Source organism: Neltuma alba, unplaced genomic scaffold (genome assembly GCF_004799145.2).
Source record: "Neltuma alba isolate B1F8T4 unplaced genomic scaffold, ASM479914v2 tig00002811_pilon, whole genome shotgun sequence".
NCBI lineage: Eukaryota > Viridiplantae > Streptophyta > Magnoliopsida > Fabales > Fabaceae > Neltuma > Neltuma alba.
In genome coordinates this window covers 613,320-632,414 of record NW_021633026.1, presented here as the reverse complement: position 1 = coordinate 632,414, position 19,095 = coordinate 613,320, and the positions used below count along the sequence as shown (strand labels likewise).

Sequence of the window (19,095 nt, the reverse complement as noted above, 5' to 3'; positions counted from 1 at the left end):
AGTTTTTCCTACTTCATAATTATTAATTAATTTTAAAAAGAACCAATTTTTATATCCCCCTGTCTTCCGTTTTATTTGTCCTTTTACTATACTAATCCCAAATTACAAAATATTCTATTCGTTAAAAAGTAAAATGATACTACTTCCGCATCTAATTATAAAATCCAGTTGACTAATTGGAGAGATTAAGAAACTTAATTAAGTTAGTTATTTACAATGAATAAGTATTATTTTTCCTAAAATATCTTTACTAATCAAGTTTGATATCTAAAACTAATTATTAAAGGATTATCTTTTAAAAAAAAAAATGAGAGACAAAGTAAATAAGAGTCTTATATTTAGGATCAAAATAAAAATCAGAAGTAGCATATCAGGACTTGTCCAAAAACATTAATGCATTTTTATGATGCACAGCTATTCAGTTTATGCATGTTTTCATTTAAATCTCAAGACAATATGCGGCGAGATCCAGAATTTGCTGTATAAATTATTTATAACATTAAATTTTATAATTTTATGCCCACAGTTATAGTTGACTCTTTTTTGAAAAAAATTGCATTCATAAGAAGAATCAAATATTTGCAGACATTGAATGCTATGATGACCAATAAAATATGAGTATGACCATTATGCTTCCAAGTGTCAAGGCATCAAATGTGTTTCGTGCGTTGCAAACATGATGCTCCCACACATTCATTGGGCCTATATGTGCGAAACACCGATTCATTGGGTCATCAGGATTGGTAAGGCCCATTAGGCAAAAGCCTATCTCAAAGATGTACGGTATGGGCGGAACAACAGAATCGAAAGACGTAATTACGTAAATACGAATGCGCAACTTATTTTAATCTCCATGATTATTTCTTAATCAGAAAGCAAGCCATATGCTTCACAATTATATGTCATGGATCCCTCAAAATCTAAGCTTGGGGACGGAAGTGGCAACTTTAAAGAGTATGCATTCACGGGGACAATACGTTTCCCCCAAAAGGAAATAAAATAAAATAAATAATGAACGAACCTGAAGTTGACAACATCTTGAAAAGAAAAGGGCGGATATAAATATAATTGGACGATATGAAAATCAGAGTGATGAATCATTAACATCAAAATGTACGATAATATCATTTCTACAGCAAATTAAGTTGTTTCCAGTTAGATAGTCATAAAAGAAATAGTCAAATACCTTGTGGAATTGGATGTCTATTTGCAGTGGTATTTGCATGACCCAAATATCGTAGCCTAGCTCCATGTTCACCATTCAAGCCATGCCTCCTCCCTAACCATCAAACCCAGCCTCCATCCGGGTTTCCTTCCTTGCTGCCCCAATTGCCACCATCAGAACCTCCACGACCAGAAGAACTACCACCAGCCCAACCACCACCACCAGAATTAGCCCAACCACTGCCGTCACGACTGCCAGGGTGATCGGTTCCAGTGTTGGCCCATTGTCCACCAAAGCTTTTGTTTTCATCATTACCTCCACCTCCCCAGCCATCACCTTTGCTCCATTCTCTCCCTCTTCCCTGTCCCTGGCCTCCTCCCAAACCACCACTATTGTTATTGCCTTCTGCATCACTACCCCGACTCTTTCCTTTGTTACCACCCCAGCCGCTGCCGCCACCACTGTTGTTGCCTTCTCCATCACTACCCCAACTCTTTCCTTTGTTACCACCCCAGCCGCCACCACTGTTGTTGCCTTCTCCATCACTACCCCAACTCTTTCCTTCGCTACCACCCCAACCGCCACCACTGTTGTTGCCTTCTCCATCACTACCCCAACTCTTTCCTTTGTTACCACCCCAACTGCCGCCACTGTTGTTGCCTTCTCCATCACTACCCCAACTCTTTCCTTTGTTACCACCCCAACCACCACCATTGTTGCCTTCTCCATCATTACCCCAACTCCTTCCCTTGTTACTACCCCAGCCACCACCAAAGGATACAGCTTCATTGTTACCAGTAGCATTCAGCCCACTTTCATTGTTATTTCCTTCTCCAACACCATCATTACCCCAGCTCTTTCCTCTGTTACTACCTCCCCAACCACCCCAACCACCACCACCACCAGAGCTGTTGTCATTGTGTTCTTGGCTATTCCGATGATTAAACTCAGTAGTTCCCCCACCACTGCCATCACCAAGAATACTCTCACTCCAACTCTTTCCTTTATTACTTCCCCAATCTGAACTCCATCCGCCACCATTATAACTGTCATTATTACCACCTTCATGTCCTCGTCCTTGGCCCCCTCTACCTCTCCTTCCTCTTCCCCTTCCCCTTCCTGAAGAATTATCATTATTCCAGGCACCGCCACCACCACTGTTATCATTTCCAGTATTACTCCATCTGCCACCACTATAGTTGTCATTATTACCTTCACGTCCACGTCCGCGTCCACAGCCACCTTGGTCCCCTCTGCCTCTTCTTCCCCTTCCCCTTCCTCTGTCCCCTCCTCGACCTTGTCCCCAAACACTATCACTGGGATTGTTACCAGTAGGATTCATCTCACTCTCGTAATTACTCTGCTGCCAAGTGGGTCGTCTGTCACTGCCTTCACCAGCAACACTTTCATTCCAACCCTTGCCTTTGTTAGCCCAAGCACTGTCATTATTGGTGTTGTCAGTTTCAGTTCCAGCACTGCCCCATCCACCACCGCCACTCCAAGTTCCCCTTCCCTGTCCTTGTCCTTGTCCCCTTCCCCAGTTGCCTTCTGCATCATTAGTGGGCTCAGAAACATTGCCTTTACCTGTAGGACCTTGTTCACCCCAACTCTTGTCAATATTATGGGCCCATCCAGAAGAATTAGATTGAGACCAACCATTGCCACCGGTAGTGTGGTCATTTTGAGCACTGCCCCATGAACTATTGTTTTCTTCAGATTCATGTTTTCCATCACCCCATGAGTTTTCACGTCCGCGTCCGCAGCCAAAGCCACGTCCACGGCCACGGCCCCGGCCCCGGCTCCGGCCCTGACCCCGACCTTCTCCCCCATTGTCATCTGAGAGGCATAAATTAAATGAGATTAAAATGTAGATTCATAGATACAAGGAAAGGTTGAAGAAGCCATTGAGTAGGAATTCTACTATAAATTCTCATTTCAGTTCAGTTTTTCAAAGGATTTTGTTCCATCCAAGGAAACTGCAATTGTAGTTCAATCTATAATATTATCAGTAGGCAAGCAATGTTACATACAAGAAACATTTTTGCATCACATATTAATAAATGAATTCAATCTTAATTCTGAACGTGAAAAATACAAATATGTAAAATGATATGACTAAACATTCACTCAAGATAGCAAAGAAGCCACAATGACATTATGAACGGACAACTTACAGAGACGAAAACTACTTACATGCCCATCTAACATTATCGAAGAGCAAAAATATTTCTTTGAAACAATTGCCTCATACTTCTTGAGTGACAGGAACTGCTAAACCTCAGGTGACTTATGAGTTGCATTAAAACTAATGAGATTGTACATAGAGTGGTGCGCATCTACTATTACATTCCCAATTTTTTTTTTTTTTATGTGGACGCATATGTAAAAAATTGTATGCGACACGATTGATATGCATAAGGACTCGTATGGTGACCTAGAAATGACCCAAAGCTTTTAAAATGAAAGGAAAAGCTAAGGATTAAAGTCAAAGAGGCGTAAGAACTAAATTGTAAATTTGCAGGGACTCCACTGAAAGAAAAACATTACAGTTTTGTAAATTGACTAACTTGTGTAGATTGCAAAGAAATTAAAAAGGGACCAACTGATTACGTATTTTCAAGAGTAAATATGATTATTGGACATTAAAATAAACAAGTCAAGAAATGCGAATCATGTGTCAAGCTAAAGAACTATGGGAGCAAATGTGTTAAGAATTACTATTAACGGAAAATAAAGTGATGTTCATTATGATGAATCAAAGCTGAAATCAACATTAAATGGCACGAAACCAAGCTGCTCTGATTAGCATCTCATTTGACTGAGGAAAACGGATCTCAATTTGGTCTCATTAGCATCTCATTTATGTGCTACATATGGGGAACCGTAAGAAATACAAGTTTAAGGGTGGCAAGAAAAGGTGAGGTGTTAAGCCAGGAAAAGAAAAAAATCAAAAGCCACCAAATTGAGTTGTTTTCCACCGGATTTTCAGTGAGCAAATCAGGATGGTATGATATGGCTTCATCTGAATTTCATTTAGGTGCGAAACATTGACTGCTGAGTGGAATCCATTTGTCAAGAGCAAAATTAATATTGGCAAAGTGAACAGCAACTCGTCAATAAAAATTTAGTTCCCAAAAACTACAGCTGTAAGATCAAAAAACTTAAATAAAGAAATTAAGACAATCCAGGATATACCTATGGAGTGCTTATTCTGAAATACATTGAATCTGCGTTCTCCATCCAAGGACTTTGCCAATGAACCATCTACCATCGGTTTTCTTGGTGGTAAATCATTGATATGATTCTGGAAGTATCCCAACAGCTGCTCAATGTTCTCAAATAATTGCTTCCTAAATTTAAATCCTTTCGGATGAATACCAATAAACTCATGATGCAGATTTGTACTTCTAATGTAACACAAGATGAAAGTGCCAGGATGCTCAAATGAAATTGCAAAACCATACACTATCCTTTTTGGATATTCTTCCTTCTCCAGTTTTAACAACTTATCAACCTCGGCTTTTGAGCCCTTAAATTTTTGGTGATTCAATATCACTTTCAGATTAACCACCAATGGATTGACAAAGCGTTCCATGACCTATTAACATGGAAGGGAAAATAATGAACTGATGTAAAAGAAGTCAAGCAAAAACTCAAAAGTGTTAGTGAAGAACCACGCTAAAGAAATAGATTTCCTTCCAGGGCATTGTCACCAAACTGAGAAAATTAGGAAACCAAACGGATCTCCACTGAATCTAGAATTAGGAAACTAAAATAACCCATAAGAAACTCTGAAATTGGACTACTGATTGCAATTTGGTTTTGACTCCTGTTTCACTGTTTTGTTATCAATAACAATGAATTAATATCAAAGTACATACCAAGATAATATATATCAAAACAGCTATAAATAACTGATAACTAATAGTTTAACAATGCAATATTGCAATGATAGTCTGGTGAGAGAGAGGATGAACTGTAATAGAGTGAAAAGTGAGATGTAGGAGCACGTGCATGTGTAAAGTTGTGTTAGAATCTTTAATAAGATTGAATGCTTCAGTAACATGTCACTGAAGTTTGTTTATGGTATGTCTAATGTGCTAGTCTCATTTTAATTCTATAAGGGTGATTCATCACTTGGCAGCTTGTTTTTTGGGTTCCCAGAACACGTCTAAAAAGAACAGAAATAAGCGTGATCCATGAGAACCAAGTTTGAAAGAGATCAGCAACTTCATTTATCATAAGATACAAAGAACAGCATATATAATATAAGGAATCCCAGAACAAATAAAGCCTTTCATAGCATCTGAATTAAGGAAGCTGACCTTGTCCATGTCCTCAAATATTTCTTCTCCTATCTTTAATGTCTTCCCAAGTGCAAGCATGCTTTTCATATCTAAAGTTTTTCCACCCTCAACAATGTCTTTGTGTACACAAAGTCCATCAAAAATTTTAAGAGTCAAGGTTAATTTCCATAGACAACTACCGCTTGGGTGAAAAATATAGTGGCCAATGGCTTTGTCTGCAAGGAACTACAAAACAGAAAAATAAATAAGATGCCAATCAAAACCTGAGAACATTCTAACATAGAAAACAACTGACCTTAGCTATTAAGCAAAACATAGAGTCATAGAGAACTAACTAAACTCAACTGTAAACTATTAAACACCAAAAAAATGCACCTCTTTTGCTTGATCAGCAGTTATATTTTGAAACTGGGGATGACAAATCATCCTGGGCTTGAAATGTTTATTTTCAAGCTCCTCCTTTTTGCCTTCACCCAACTGACTCGGTAAATTTTTTCCTTCACAATAATAAGGATCCATGTCATGGAAACTTTGTTCTCCATCACTCTTCAACTCACTTGCTTTACATGTCAAATTCACCCGGCATCTGGTCTTGTCAACAAATTTGATCTTGCAATTAAGCACATCACCATCGCACAATTTGTCTGTTAAATATATATCATCAGTCTCATCAGAAAAATCTTCCTTAAGCAATACTGCAGCCAATCCAGAGTCAAGTATGCAAAATGCTAGCTTTGACTGCACATTTCGAACTGTTGCCTGAACTCTTTTTCCCTCAAAAGGTACATCCCCACTTTCCCTAGTCATCATTAAGAACTCATCATCCAGTGAAGGTTCCTTATAAGGTATCCGAGGATCTTTAAATCCATCAAGCAGTTCTTCCTTTATATCATAGAGAGTCTCTCTTACATGCTCTCCTGTTTCTACTGCCATTCTAGCTGCATAATCATTCACATCAAAATCTTGCAGCAGTTTTGGTTCATCCTGCAAAATTTCAATTGCATTCAGTTGTGTAGCATCAGATTCTGGATTATAGTGTCTATATACAGCTCTAGCGAATTCCTCAGCAAGATGATAAGACTCTGGATGAACTCTTGTACGATCCAGAATGTTATCAACAGTATCACCCAAGATTGGTTCATCACATGACACCTTTAAAAAGCCAACTGCATTCCAGAAAATCCTCATCGAGTTCAGACCACATTTACTCAAATACTTTCTATTTCCTGGAGTTGTACCTCCACATAATTCTCTACACAGAACGTCAGCTGATCTGGGTCCAAGACCAGAAACAAATTGCAATGGAGCAGAAAGCCAATTGTGGCTGATAACCAAATTTACATCCACGCCTACTTGGTTGGTGATATCAGCCATGACCCATTCAATTATCATTAACTTCTCATCAGTTGTCAGAAATTGTTCCAAAGGGTTCAACTTCCATGATAAAATCTCCTTTTTGACCCCACAGAGTGTTGCAACCATAGCCAATGGATTTAGAAAGTAACGTCCAAGAGCCACTGCCCTCTTCACAATGCCTATATCATTTCAAGAACAGCAAAACCCATGATCAAAGGAACATTTCATTTAAAAAAAATATTAAAGAGGAAAGAGTAAAGAAACGAAGGCAGAAGAAAAGATCAATTGCCATGTTGTCTGGGAAGCTGGTCCTCAGAAATTTCTGAATCTTCATAAAGGCGAGGCAAGCTTTCATCCCCTAAAACTGTTGTTAGTCCTTTAATCTCCAAACTGACGTCATCATGATTTTCCCCTCGCATCATTGAAACAATCTGATTGGGAAAAAAAAAATATTTCCATGAATCACGATGTGTACTGACCGTGAACATGCATACATAAGGAATAGCAATCACAAAGAACACTTCATCTGTTGTCATTGAAAGAGAAAAGGGTGCTAACATATTTGTAAAATTTTTCTACAGAAAATAAGTAGAAAAGATACAAAATGCACTTGCGAAACGCATACAATTTTGTAAACAGAAATTAAAGCTTTTGGAGGCAGTTAAGAATCAACAACAGATTGAAACCCATGAAGCATACACATTTCAAGAACATAGAACCAGGTTCAACAACCATCAAGTGCTTTCTAGGCACAATATGAACTAGCTATATTTTAAATTAGTGGAGATACATCAAACGTTGCTGCATTATGTGTCCATATCAGCATCATATCTCATGTCTATATCAGTATGCATGCCCCATTGGAATAAGGATTGAATCTTTTTCTTCTCTATTCAGCTTCTTTAAACTTTAGTTACTGCTAACAATAGGTTTATTGTAACAACATAGGCACCAGATTCGTATGTACCTATAACAAATATGACTTTATAGGGCAAGTAGGCCAAAATTAATTAAAAGTGCTTCCTGAACATAAGTTGCGGAATTACAGATCTTTGAATTGCTAGTATTTTGGAAGCAGAAAACAATGAGCCCTCTACTCAGGCAAAGGAACGGACACTCCAATAAAGTGAGGCAAGTTATAAAGTTGATGTTCAAAGTACTAGAAAGAGAAGGTCCAAGATGAAAATCACTAAATCAAGTCTCTAATGTAAATAATTTATCAATGCATGATTGACGCTTATAGGTTGGCCACATCATAAATTATACACAAAGTTTATGCTTCTTAGGGAAGCATTCAATTACCAAGTTTATAAGAATGTAACATTGTAATGATCACGAGGAAAAAACAATTTCCAAACAGAATCCAAGGGGCCTATAGAATCCAAGGGATCTCATGGGTAGAAGCATAGCAAGAAAATTTTTACCATTTCAAATGAAAAACTACCCGATTTTAAGATAAAAGTATATTTTAGAATATACATTAAATGAAAAAATCTAGGACATCAAGTAAACCAAATGGAGTCAACTAATTTTTTTTTTTTTGTAGCAAAAATGGAGTTAACTAATTAGTTTACCTCATTGACGTCATCTCTCAAGCGTATACATGATGCATTAGCTCCAATAACAATTACTTGTGGTTTATGATTCATTAGGAACTTAAGAAGTCGTTGCTGATCATTTTTCCTCCGCTGCTGATCATTTATATTCTGTGATCGCAGAGTAAGTGAACTAGCATGGATCGCATCAACCAATTCTCCTTTAGAGTCCAACATCACAAATGTGGTACCTGGCTTTCCAGTTCCCCAACAACAAGCCATGACTTTGGATGCAGCCCCCTTCTCTCGAGCAGTGACATTGCCCCTGCATAGATATGGTACCACGGAGACTCTGTTCCATAACTCCTTCCCATAATCCATTATTAACCAGTTTTTGGCCTTAGCAGTCAACAATTCTCGTGCTTCCTTCTCCATAGATGGCAGAAGAAAATTTAAAATAGCGTCCTGCACAATTGACTTTCGCGCTGTTCGTTCCAAAGTTGAGCAGACGTTCGTTCACTGCGGTTGAGATAACATCATTGCAAGCATTTGTTAATTCAGATAGGACATGCTCAGGCAACCTTATTTTAACTTCAAGAAGCTTCTCTTTTTCAGCATTTTGTATGATAAGCCACTGGGCATCCTTAAACTTAGTGAGTGGTTTGTCCTGTAGCCACTTGACACCTGCTACTTCATGATGTGTATCTATTGTCATATTTCCTTTCACTGTAGGGCTGGTTGAAAGAAGAGCATGATCCATAACTATGCTGCGAATATATTTCCTCAAAGACATCTCACTGCTAATCTCCATTGCAGCCTAGAGAAAGAAATTATCCATTAACAAAGTAAGCTATATTAACTTCAGAGCAATGCAGAAGCAGATGACAAAACCGATAGCATACCATGTGCCTAGCGCCTTCTAGCACAGATTCTGAAGTTTCAAATGTTGCACACTTGTATGCCGAGGCTAATTCCTCTGGGGATTCCTCAGGATCCGTGATTCTCCATTCCCTGTTGTGGAATAATCAGTGAGTTGCCACAGCGCGCACACATACAAACAGAGATACCCGAGATAAAAAGCAGAAGGTTACCACTTTCTCAGGGGTACTTAGCAACCGAAATTTCTCAGTGTTCCCAAATTTGCTTGCAAGTGACCATAGACCTGCCATACTGCATTTAGAATAATAAGACTCCTTCACAGGCCTTTTATAACTGACGTCCAAGAATCCCTCAACTGGAGAAAAATGTAAACTGAACTTCAGTTCAATATCATCAATCTCTCTATCTGATTCCACCAACTTGAGCATAGTGGTGATAGTTCCTGAAAGCTGCTGGTTGAAACTGGATTTTTCATCAGAGAAAGTCGTTTGGCATCCTTCATGAAACGGTTGTTATAGGATGTCATGAGAATGTTCTTCCGCTTCTGAAGAAGCACCATTTTTTATCCAATTCCCTGATTATCCAGAGTACCTACACGAGCCAAAAAAACAAAAACAAAACAAACAAAAAAAGAAGTTCCCCATCAATTTCATAGGCATTAATTTCTCCAATGAATTACTGCGTTATTTCCACAATCTACCATTCTTCATGTACAATACCTAATTTCCATAAATGAGACATTGAAGTGAACTCTATGTTTAGGCCATACATCCAATAATGAACACATTAGGTTAATAATGATCACCTTGTGCCATTTGCACACTTTCTCTCAATATCATTCTCTATGCTTCCTGCTTCAGCCCCTTCTGGATCTTCCAGGAGACTGAGGCACTGTTCCTTCCGGTACATCGCAATAAATGGTATCTAAAACATAAAGTGAAGAACGAAAATAAAAATTAAGGATCTCTGTTTACATATATAACCAAAAATGTAATAAAAACCCAAACTACCACTTACGTCATATTTCTTTGCATGATTCAATCCAAGAACCTCATGATATCTTCCCTCTTTATTCTAGTATGAAGCCCCCATGATTCACCATCTTCCTGTTTCTCAATGAAATGGATTCGAATCAAGTTGACTAAGAATCCAAGAACTTTCTTCTTCGATACTCCTTGTGTCAGCTGGAATCGATCCCACCATGTCCTCAAATATCTGTTTGAAAAGCTATTGGCTGATTAAATAAAATCACAACATTGTGGTGACAATTGACAAATTGAAACTCGAATAAATTTGAAAGCAGGACCTGCATCCTCTCTGGTACGTCCGTATTATCTAAAGGGTTACGCTTTCCAGCTAAATTCACTTCCGCCAGAGCCAGTGTCTCAAACTTGTAACACTCATCAGACTCAATGGACTTGGACGGAACCTCATTTAGCTGTAACTAGGAATCGAAACTCCTACTACAAACTTCCTTTGTCATGCATGAAGAATAACTACTAATATTATAATTATTAGTAAACACAATATTATCACTCTCATTGACTGACATGACTTTCTCATCTCTATATACTAAACATCAGTCCATTCTACCTCATCATGAGATGATAAATTAATCTAAAAATTAAAAGACTGGTATCATAATATTCAATATAACATTGAATACAAGTTTATGAATTATAAACAATCTAAATGCAACTATACATTCATTACATCTGAACAAGACTCTAGCACACACTAATAATGCAGAATATCCTCATGCATTGATGCACCTGATCATCTTCATCACCTATCACTATGCAGCATCATTTATTATCAGCCATCTGCTATCTTCAACTTATCATCGTGATCCTGGAAAGCCAACATTTTGTGATTAGTCAACAAAAGAATAGCGCCATGAACACAAGTAAGAAAGTTAAACAATGGTGAAATGCATCATAGATCATCATTGGACATCTGCTGAAACGGGGGAAGGCAAGGTAAATATACTTAAGAATTCCGAAGTGTCCTTCTCACTATCAATGCCAGCCTTTTTTACCTCTAAACATTCCGTTGTCCTAGGACGAATCAATGAATCAATGAATCATAGAGAAGCAATTGTTGCAACACAGAGAGCAAGAAATAAAAAAGAAGCAATGCAAATGCTTACCAATTTATCCCGATTGATGCCCAAGATTTGGTTTTCACGAAGTAGCTCAAGATCATATCTCTCAAGATCATCATCATCAAGAACAATGCATTTCGATGATTTTCTGAAATAGTTAGCAAAGAGCAGTCAGTGTTGAGAAACTTGTATAGAATTGCATTGCAGGGTAAAAAACGGGAATGAACCGCTTCTTCTTTGTTTTCGTCTCTTGCGTTTCTTGCGGATTGTCTTCCTCCTCTTCTTCATCGAGACCAACGATAAATCCATCATCCTCAAAGTTATTCAAACCATCCTCTGCGTCACCAGGTGAGGGAAAAAGCAAGTCATTAGATGATAAAAAAATAAGTGCAGTACGATCTCCGGGGCTTATCACTACACCGATATACACATTAAGCCGACGCAAACGAGGAAATAGAGAAGTCATTATCATTGCATGTTAAGTTCTCGAATTTCGGGGAAAATGCTTTACTGAATTTCCTAATTCTTAATATTAAACTTGAACTGAAAATGGCGTTTTAAAATTAATAAAGATAATGACGACGACTTTCTTAACACTGTAAAAAAGAAACGGGAACTTCCACTGACATTACATCAAAAGACTCACTGCTTACACTATGGAGTGCCAAATAAAGCCGAGGACGATGGAAAGAGAATAAGAGAAAGAGGAATGAAGCTCGAGTTAGAGTTTAGGATTAAAAATTTGGAGAAAGAGCCGATTTTTAATCCATTACCATCTTCTGATTCTTCTTCGTCACCTCCGTCGTCATCTTCCACTGTGATAGCTTTTTCTTTCATTTTCCCTTTCTGTATAGACCTCTCTGTAAAATGTAAACCCAAATGAACGATTAAAACCCTGAAAAATGCACAACGATTCAAAATACACATGAACACAGGCAGTTTAATGTTATAAAATTTACCCTGTTCTTCAACGGAAAGCGCTTTTCTCCTTCTTCCCATGGCAGTTTCAGCGAGGAGGAACCACTAGCCCTGAAGAGTACTGAACACTGAAAATGCGTGAGTGTGTAAATGGTGGTCTGTGATCAAACGAAAGCGACCACGCCAAAATGAAAATCAGAAGCGAGCAGATTATTGTGAGAGAGAGAGAGAGAGAGGGAGGGAGAGTGGAAAACAATCCGAACGGATTTGATATGCCCTTGGGGATGTGGTGAATTTACGGAAATGCCATTGGGCACTGTTTCATCTGCTCCGCCGCTCGATTGTGCCACGTCACGCGTGGGGGAGGACCACGGGGGATCTTTGGGTCACGTGGCGTGACCTCGGGGGTTTAGATAGGCAAAGGCCGAGGTGAGGGATAGAAGAGTCATTTGATGAGAAAGGCAGGGTTGAAAGGGTCATTTGAGTACATGCAGAAGGAAGGAGGAGGGATAAATGGAGTTGCTACTTTTTTCCCTTAACGAAAATGATTATTTAAATAAGTAAAAACTTTTATTTTTAAAAAAAAAATACCAAGCATCCTCACTGGCCAGCCAATCATTGGAGGTCTAGTGCTGGCGGTGGCCTCCGAAATTCATATGGGTCGGCATCATCAGAGCTCTGGCAGTTGACGATGACTATCTGATGGTTGACAATTTTTTTTTAATTTTACAATTTCAGCAGTACGTTTAACAAGTTATTTAACACTATTAACAAATTCGACATAATAGTTAATAACAGGTTTTTTTAAAAAAAATTCAAAAAATGTTATTTTTACAATTTTAGTAATGCAGTTAATAAGTTTGATAACTTTATTAATAAGTGCAATATAGCAGTTAACAGTAAGTTTTCTAGAAAATTCAAAAAGTGACATTTTTACAACTTCAATAACACAGTTAAGATATCATATAAAGATATTAACAACTCTCATAGTGTTATTAACAATATTTTCCTATGAAAGTTGATATTTTTAATATTAGCTCCTTATGAAGGTTGTACATCAAAAAAAAATTTTCATTTATTAAGCAATCACTATGGTTATGAGAGTTGTTTAAATCATTATATGAATTTTTGTTAGAGTTGTTAATAACATTATAATAGTTGTTAATATCATTACATGACTTGTTAACCTGGTTATTGAAGTCATAAAAATGTTGCTTTTTGAATTTTTGAGAAAACATGGTAACTGCTATATCGAGCTTATTAATAACTTTACATAACTTGTTAATCGTGTTCTTGAAATTGTAAAAATATTACTTTTTGAATTTTATAAAAAAAATCTATTGTTTACTGTTATACTAAACTTGTTAATAGCATTAAAAAAACTTGTTAGCTGTATTACTGAAATTATAAAAATCCCCAATAAAATAGTTATCAGCTGGCTGTCAGAGCTCCTGTGACAGTAACCCACCTGAACTCCTGCAGTTATTGAAACTTTGACAACTCGCCGACCAATAAGGGTGTTTGATATATTTTTTAAAACAGATAAAGGGAAATATAGTTATTTTAACAAATTTACAAATCATAATTTGATAACCTATGACTAAACTGAAATTTTGCTAATTTAAGTGATCATTTGAGAATTTTAAAATTTAGTAATCGTCTTTCGGTCATTTTCCCAATTGTCTTCGTAAGGGAGAAGAGAGAAAATATTTGCTAACCAAATTACCCTTTTCTTATTTTTGAAAATCTGAAACCATTTCTTGATATTATTTTTTTAAGCACTGGTATCAGAGGCAATCTTATTGAAAATATTGCTGGCAGAAAAAAATCTATCGAAGACATCAAATATGAGCATCTCTTAAAACCTAACTCTGGTTGATAGCTACCTTGATATTGTAAAACAAATTATTTGAGTTTTTCACTTTTTAGCAAACGACGGATCATTGAAGTTGTCCTGGGCAAAATAGCGTCAGCATGATTTAGTAATCTTTAGTGCCGAGCCAGACTTGATCCACTGAAATAATTTAAGTTAATTTTCATACATTTTTCTTAAATTAAATCATGGTTTCTGTACATATATATCCTCTAAAAGTCCATTTTGTATATTTAGCTTATGAATAATGTTTTGACTAAAATATTTGCTTGTATCGGGTTTATTATCAAATCAACCAATGACTCATTTTTCAGGTGCTATTCATTTTGTAGATCACGCGATAGAAAACTAGTGTGCACATGGATACAAGTTGTGTTGAGCCAAATTAACTTTCCAAAAGTGCTTTTAACAAAACAAACTATTCTTTGAATGTGTTATGATATCTATTGAAACTTGAAAGTCTATTTGAAAAGGCAAGCTAACATAAAAGCTAATTTGAAAACAAAAAATTAACTTTGAGTAATTTTTATAGCCAAATATAACATTAGTTGAGGTGAAGACATCTGAAAAATTAATTAAAAAAAATAATATTTAGAGGGTCCAAATTAAATAAATATAAATAATTGGGATGAAATATGCTTCTTATGAAGAAGGTATGAGGGGTTTGGGGGGAAGGGAAGGAGACAGATTTTGCTCCCCTTCCCTCATTTGGCAATCCAAAATTTGTAGGAACCTCCACTCCCCTCCTCTTATAATCCTCCACTTCAAAATTAGGAGGATTTGAAGGTAAAATGTATTTTTATCTTGTTTTGATTAAATTGTTTATAACTATTTTTAATATTTTCATCCTACCTCTTTGTCTTTCTTCCTTATCTCATCTCACCCAATTTTTATATAGTTATATATTTATTTGCGCTTGTTTTAACTGTCAAATTTTTTTAAAAAAGATTTTTTCAATTAAAACTTATCAATGGAAATTTGGAATAATTATATTTTATTAAAAATTATGAAAGTTGGAATAAAAAAACAACTTAAACAGAACAAGGATAAAGTTATTCTTATAAAAATATTTTTCCTTCCCTCCCTTCCTAAACTAAATAAGGTAACATTAAAATCCATCTCTTCCCTCCTTTTTTAATCAATCCAAACAAAATAATATTAAAATCTCTCCCATCCCTCCACCTTCCATTCTTTTCATTAAAATCCCTTCTCTCGTCTTTTTTTCATTGAGCCAAATACACCCATTAATTAAGTTTAGAGTTTGATCCCCACTTATTAATCAAGCCCTATGCCTGCAATCCAAATGTGCTTTATATACAACTTTAGTCTAGTTGACGAGAATCTGCCTCATATTTCACAAGGATGTAGGTTTGAATCTCATTATAAATATGAAAATTTCATTAGTGAGCAATCCATAAATCCTCGTATAAGTACTTTTTATACCTCGAGATATGCCCTTATCTTAATAAGCCATCGAAGCCAACTTACTTAAACTCTCTTTCTTCTTCTTTTTTTTCAAAGAAAAAAATAAACAAAGAAAAAGAAATGTGCTCATACACCAATTACAAGCATGGAGGTTTCAAGATTAAGAGTTTGTAGGGAGGTTGAATGCCTTGAAGGTCACCTTGAGATTCATTATTCACTATTAATATTTTACTAGTTCAAGTTATGGTTTCTTACAATTAGTATCTACAAAAATACCTTGTTGTACATCCAAGTCTACCCTAAAATCTCTCATGAACTGATCACAACAACAAGGCAATCAATCATTGCTTCACCAATAATCTCCACAAGAACAATTCCCGTCCTTAAAATGATGGAACCTGCGCATATCACGCACAACGATTTCCCTCCCTGTCACAAGTGAAATGTACTTGCTTGCATTATGGCAATCACCACAGACTCTCAGATTCTTCCTTATGTGTATTGTTGTGCCAGGCCTTGTGTTTAGAAGTCCAAATGCAATGGCAAGCCTTTCGCTATGACTATTCAGCAATTGCTCCTTCACATCTTCTTCTACATCATGAATAGAGTTTGTGTCTGGCACATAACCAGCAGCTTTTATCTCATCTCCTAGGTTCTCAAGATAAGCATAGATTCTTTTGGATTGTGGGTGATTGGTGCTTCCAGAGTAGAATGTGTGAACTTCATTTCTCAGTTCCACCAAACTGCAGCCTGGAGTTTTCTGAATCCCTTGCTTCTCCATGGCTGTCCTTACCTTGGCCACTTTGTCCCACATGGAAGCAGAGGCATACATGTTCGCAAGCAACACATGGTAGCCACCGTCATCTGGGTTTAGCTCGAAAATTTTGTCACCAACCTTCTCCCCTAGTTCTACATTTTTATGGATCCTGCAAGCACCAAGCATAGCACCTAGAACATTAATCTCTGGCTCGGTAGGCATTTTGTGAATGAAGTCCCAAGCATCATCGAGCCGTCCAGCTCGACCAAGGAGATCAACCATGGCACCGTAGTGATCCATTGAAGGCTCTAGGCCATATTCTCCCTTCATGATTTCAAAGTAGTCAAGGCCCTCTTCCACAAACCTGAATGGCTGCAAGCTGAGATAACAGACAGAAATGTAGTGTCATTTGGTCTAACAGAGCCCTTCAACATTTCAGTGAATAGGTCCAAAGCTTCCCTTCCAAGGCCATGTGTTCCATACCCATCAATCATCGCATTCCATGTTATCACATGTCGCTCTTCCATTGCATCAAAAAGTTTTCTCGCTGTTTGTATGGCTCCACATTTTGCATACGTGTCTACAAGAGCAGTGGCAACAAAGACATTCCCGTCTAAACAAGTTCTTGTAACAAGGCCATGGATCCACTTTGCTTGGCGGGTAACTGATAAATCTGCAAGAGCAGTAATCACACTCACAAATGTAAAAGAATCTGGTTTTATATCATCAGATTGCATCTTACAGAACAGATTTAGAGCTTCATTTACAAAACCATTTTGTGCATAACCTAATAACATGGCATTCCAAGTCACTTGTGTTTTCTCCTGCATGCCATCAAACAACGTGGCTGCAATATCAACTCTCTTACACTTGGAATACATAGATATTAAAGAATTCATAACTGACACATTAGAATTGAATTTTAATTCATTTAATAATTTATGAACAAATTTCCCACGTTCAAGATCATTTAAATCAGCACAGGCATGTAATGCTCCCATTATGGTAACATTTGTAGGTTCCACCCCCTCATCCAACATCTTCAGAAAAGTTGCAAACGCTTCTTCAGATTTGCCATTTTGTCCATAGCCATCAATCATGGAATTCCATGAAACAACAGTCTTACTATTCATCCCCTCAAAAACCAACCTTGCCTCTCTCACTGACCCGCATTTGAAATACATATCTACAAGGGCGGTTGAGACGTTGACGAAAGATCCAAACCCAGATCTCAAGGCATAGCCATGAATAGACTTTCCAATTCTCAAAGACTTGATATCTGCAACAGCCGGCAAAACACTAACCAATGTGATAGAATCAGGCTTCAGACCGCTCTCTTGCATTTCTGAGACCAACTTTATAGCTGTCTTGGCCAGGCCATTCTGTGCAAACCCAGAAATTACTGTATTCCAAGAAACCAAGTCCTTCTGCGGCATTCTCTCAAACATCTTGTATGCTTCATTAATCTGTCTACATTTTGCATACAAATTCACAACCGCAGTCATGGCAAACAAATTCGATTCATACCCACTAGTTATTAACTGCCCATGAATCTCTTTACCCCTCTTGAGGTCCAATTTTTCACCACACAATTGCAACAAATAGGTAAAATCATAAACAACAGGTCTAACATCATCCAATTTCATTCTATGATAAAAAGACAAAGCATCGCCTAGAGTTGAGTTTTTGGCATACCCTTTGAGCATAGTGTGGTAAAGCACATCGATTTTGTGTTCAATTGGCTCAAAAACACGAGCAGCCTCACCGATGCTACCATAGTTACAAAACAAACTAACAAGCTTGGTCTGGAAGAGGTGTTCATGGTAGAAGCCATTCTTGATAACGAGAGGCAACATTTGGTGGAGTTCTTTAATGGAAGTGCAGAGTTCTAAGAGGATAGAAGAAGGGTGTCTGTAGACATGAGAAGGGATGTAAATTCTTTCGTAAAGATTATTATTATGGGATGTGGAAGACGGTACCGAGGATTGAGATGAAGGAGATGAAATTTTTTTGGAGATGGGTGGTGGTGGAGGAAGAAGAGTCAATAGCTGCGAGCTCATTCTTTGCTGTTATGTCTCTCACTCAAGATTCATTCTCCAGTTCACAAGTGCCTTCTTCGAATTCCTATGCAGCTCCCAGTCCCCCTTCCCACTTCCCAGAGATAGAGATTTTTTGTAAAGATGACAAACGGGAGGAGTTATGGCGGTCCTTTCCCGTCAATCGCTCGGTCGGAAGAAAATTGGGCACTGGATTATAAATTTGAAGTACGAATATAACAAAAAGGTTACAACAAGTATATGGATATTGAATTGTAATTTATAAAATTTCACTTATAATTTTTAGGGTTAATTTTTAAATTATAAATTTTGGTCTCGCAACTTTCTGTTTATTTATAATATTAATTCCTATAATCTAATAAAAATCAAGGTTCAAAAAATCAGACCGGTAATTGAACCAGTTGAGCAAGTGGTTTAAGGGTTAGTAGTTCAATTCGAGATTAACCCGGGATCAAACTAGTCATAATTAAAATAATACATTTTAAATATACATTAGCCATTTTTTTGCCAACAAATATACATTGATTATTTTAGATGATAATAATAATAAATATATAAAGATAAATATAATATATAATAATTTTAAATGATGTATAAAGGGTTTGAAAAATATTTCAAAAAATAATATACGAAAAAAGATACTTATATTGATTGTTTTTGGATAATAATTAGTAAAGATTTGCGTTTTATAATTCCTTACATCCCACTGATAATTTTTT

The 19,095-nt window shown here is 36.9% G+C and overlaps 2 protein-coding genes across 2 annotated transcripts; both read right to left on the bottom strand.

Moving 5' to 3' along the window:
• Positions 1-1,039: 1,039 nt before the first annotated feature.
• Positions 1,040-12,464, bottom strand: LOC114738845 (transcription elongation factor SPT6-like). Its single transcript, XM_028926911.1, is given in 22 exon segments — positions 1,040-3,001; positions 4,361-4,763; positions 5,491-5,697; positions 5,848-7,007; positions 7,118-7,259; positions 8,403-8,846; positions 8,849-8,898; positions 8,901-9,180; positions 9,266-9,365; positions 9,423-9,750; positions 9,753-9,794; positions 9,797-9,833; positions 10,048-10,064; positions 10,067-10,166; positions 10,260-10,285; positions 10,288-10,357; positions 10,359-10,457; positions 10,549-10,680; positions 11,392-11,494; positions 11,574-11,682; positions 12,120-12,206; positions 12,306-12,464. Coding segments are annotated over 22 exon segments (5,691 nt in total). The 5' UTR covers positions 12,346-12,464; the 3' UTR covers positions 1,040-1,286.
• Positions 12,465-15,795: 3,331 nt separating this feature from the next.
• On the bottom strand, positions 15,796-18,509 carry LOC114738969 (pentatricopeptide repeat-containing protein At1g11290, chloroplastic-like). Its single transcript, XM_028927037.1, is given in 2 exon segments — positions 15,796-16,681; positions 16,684-18,509. Coding segments are annotated over 2 exon segments (2,466 nt in total). The 5' UTR covers positions 18,380-18,509; the 3' UTR covers positions 15,796-15,911.
• Between the last annotated feature and the right edge of the window lie 586 nt (positions 18,510-19,095).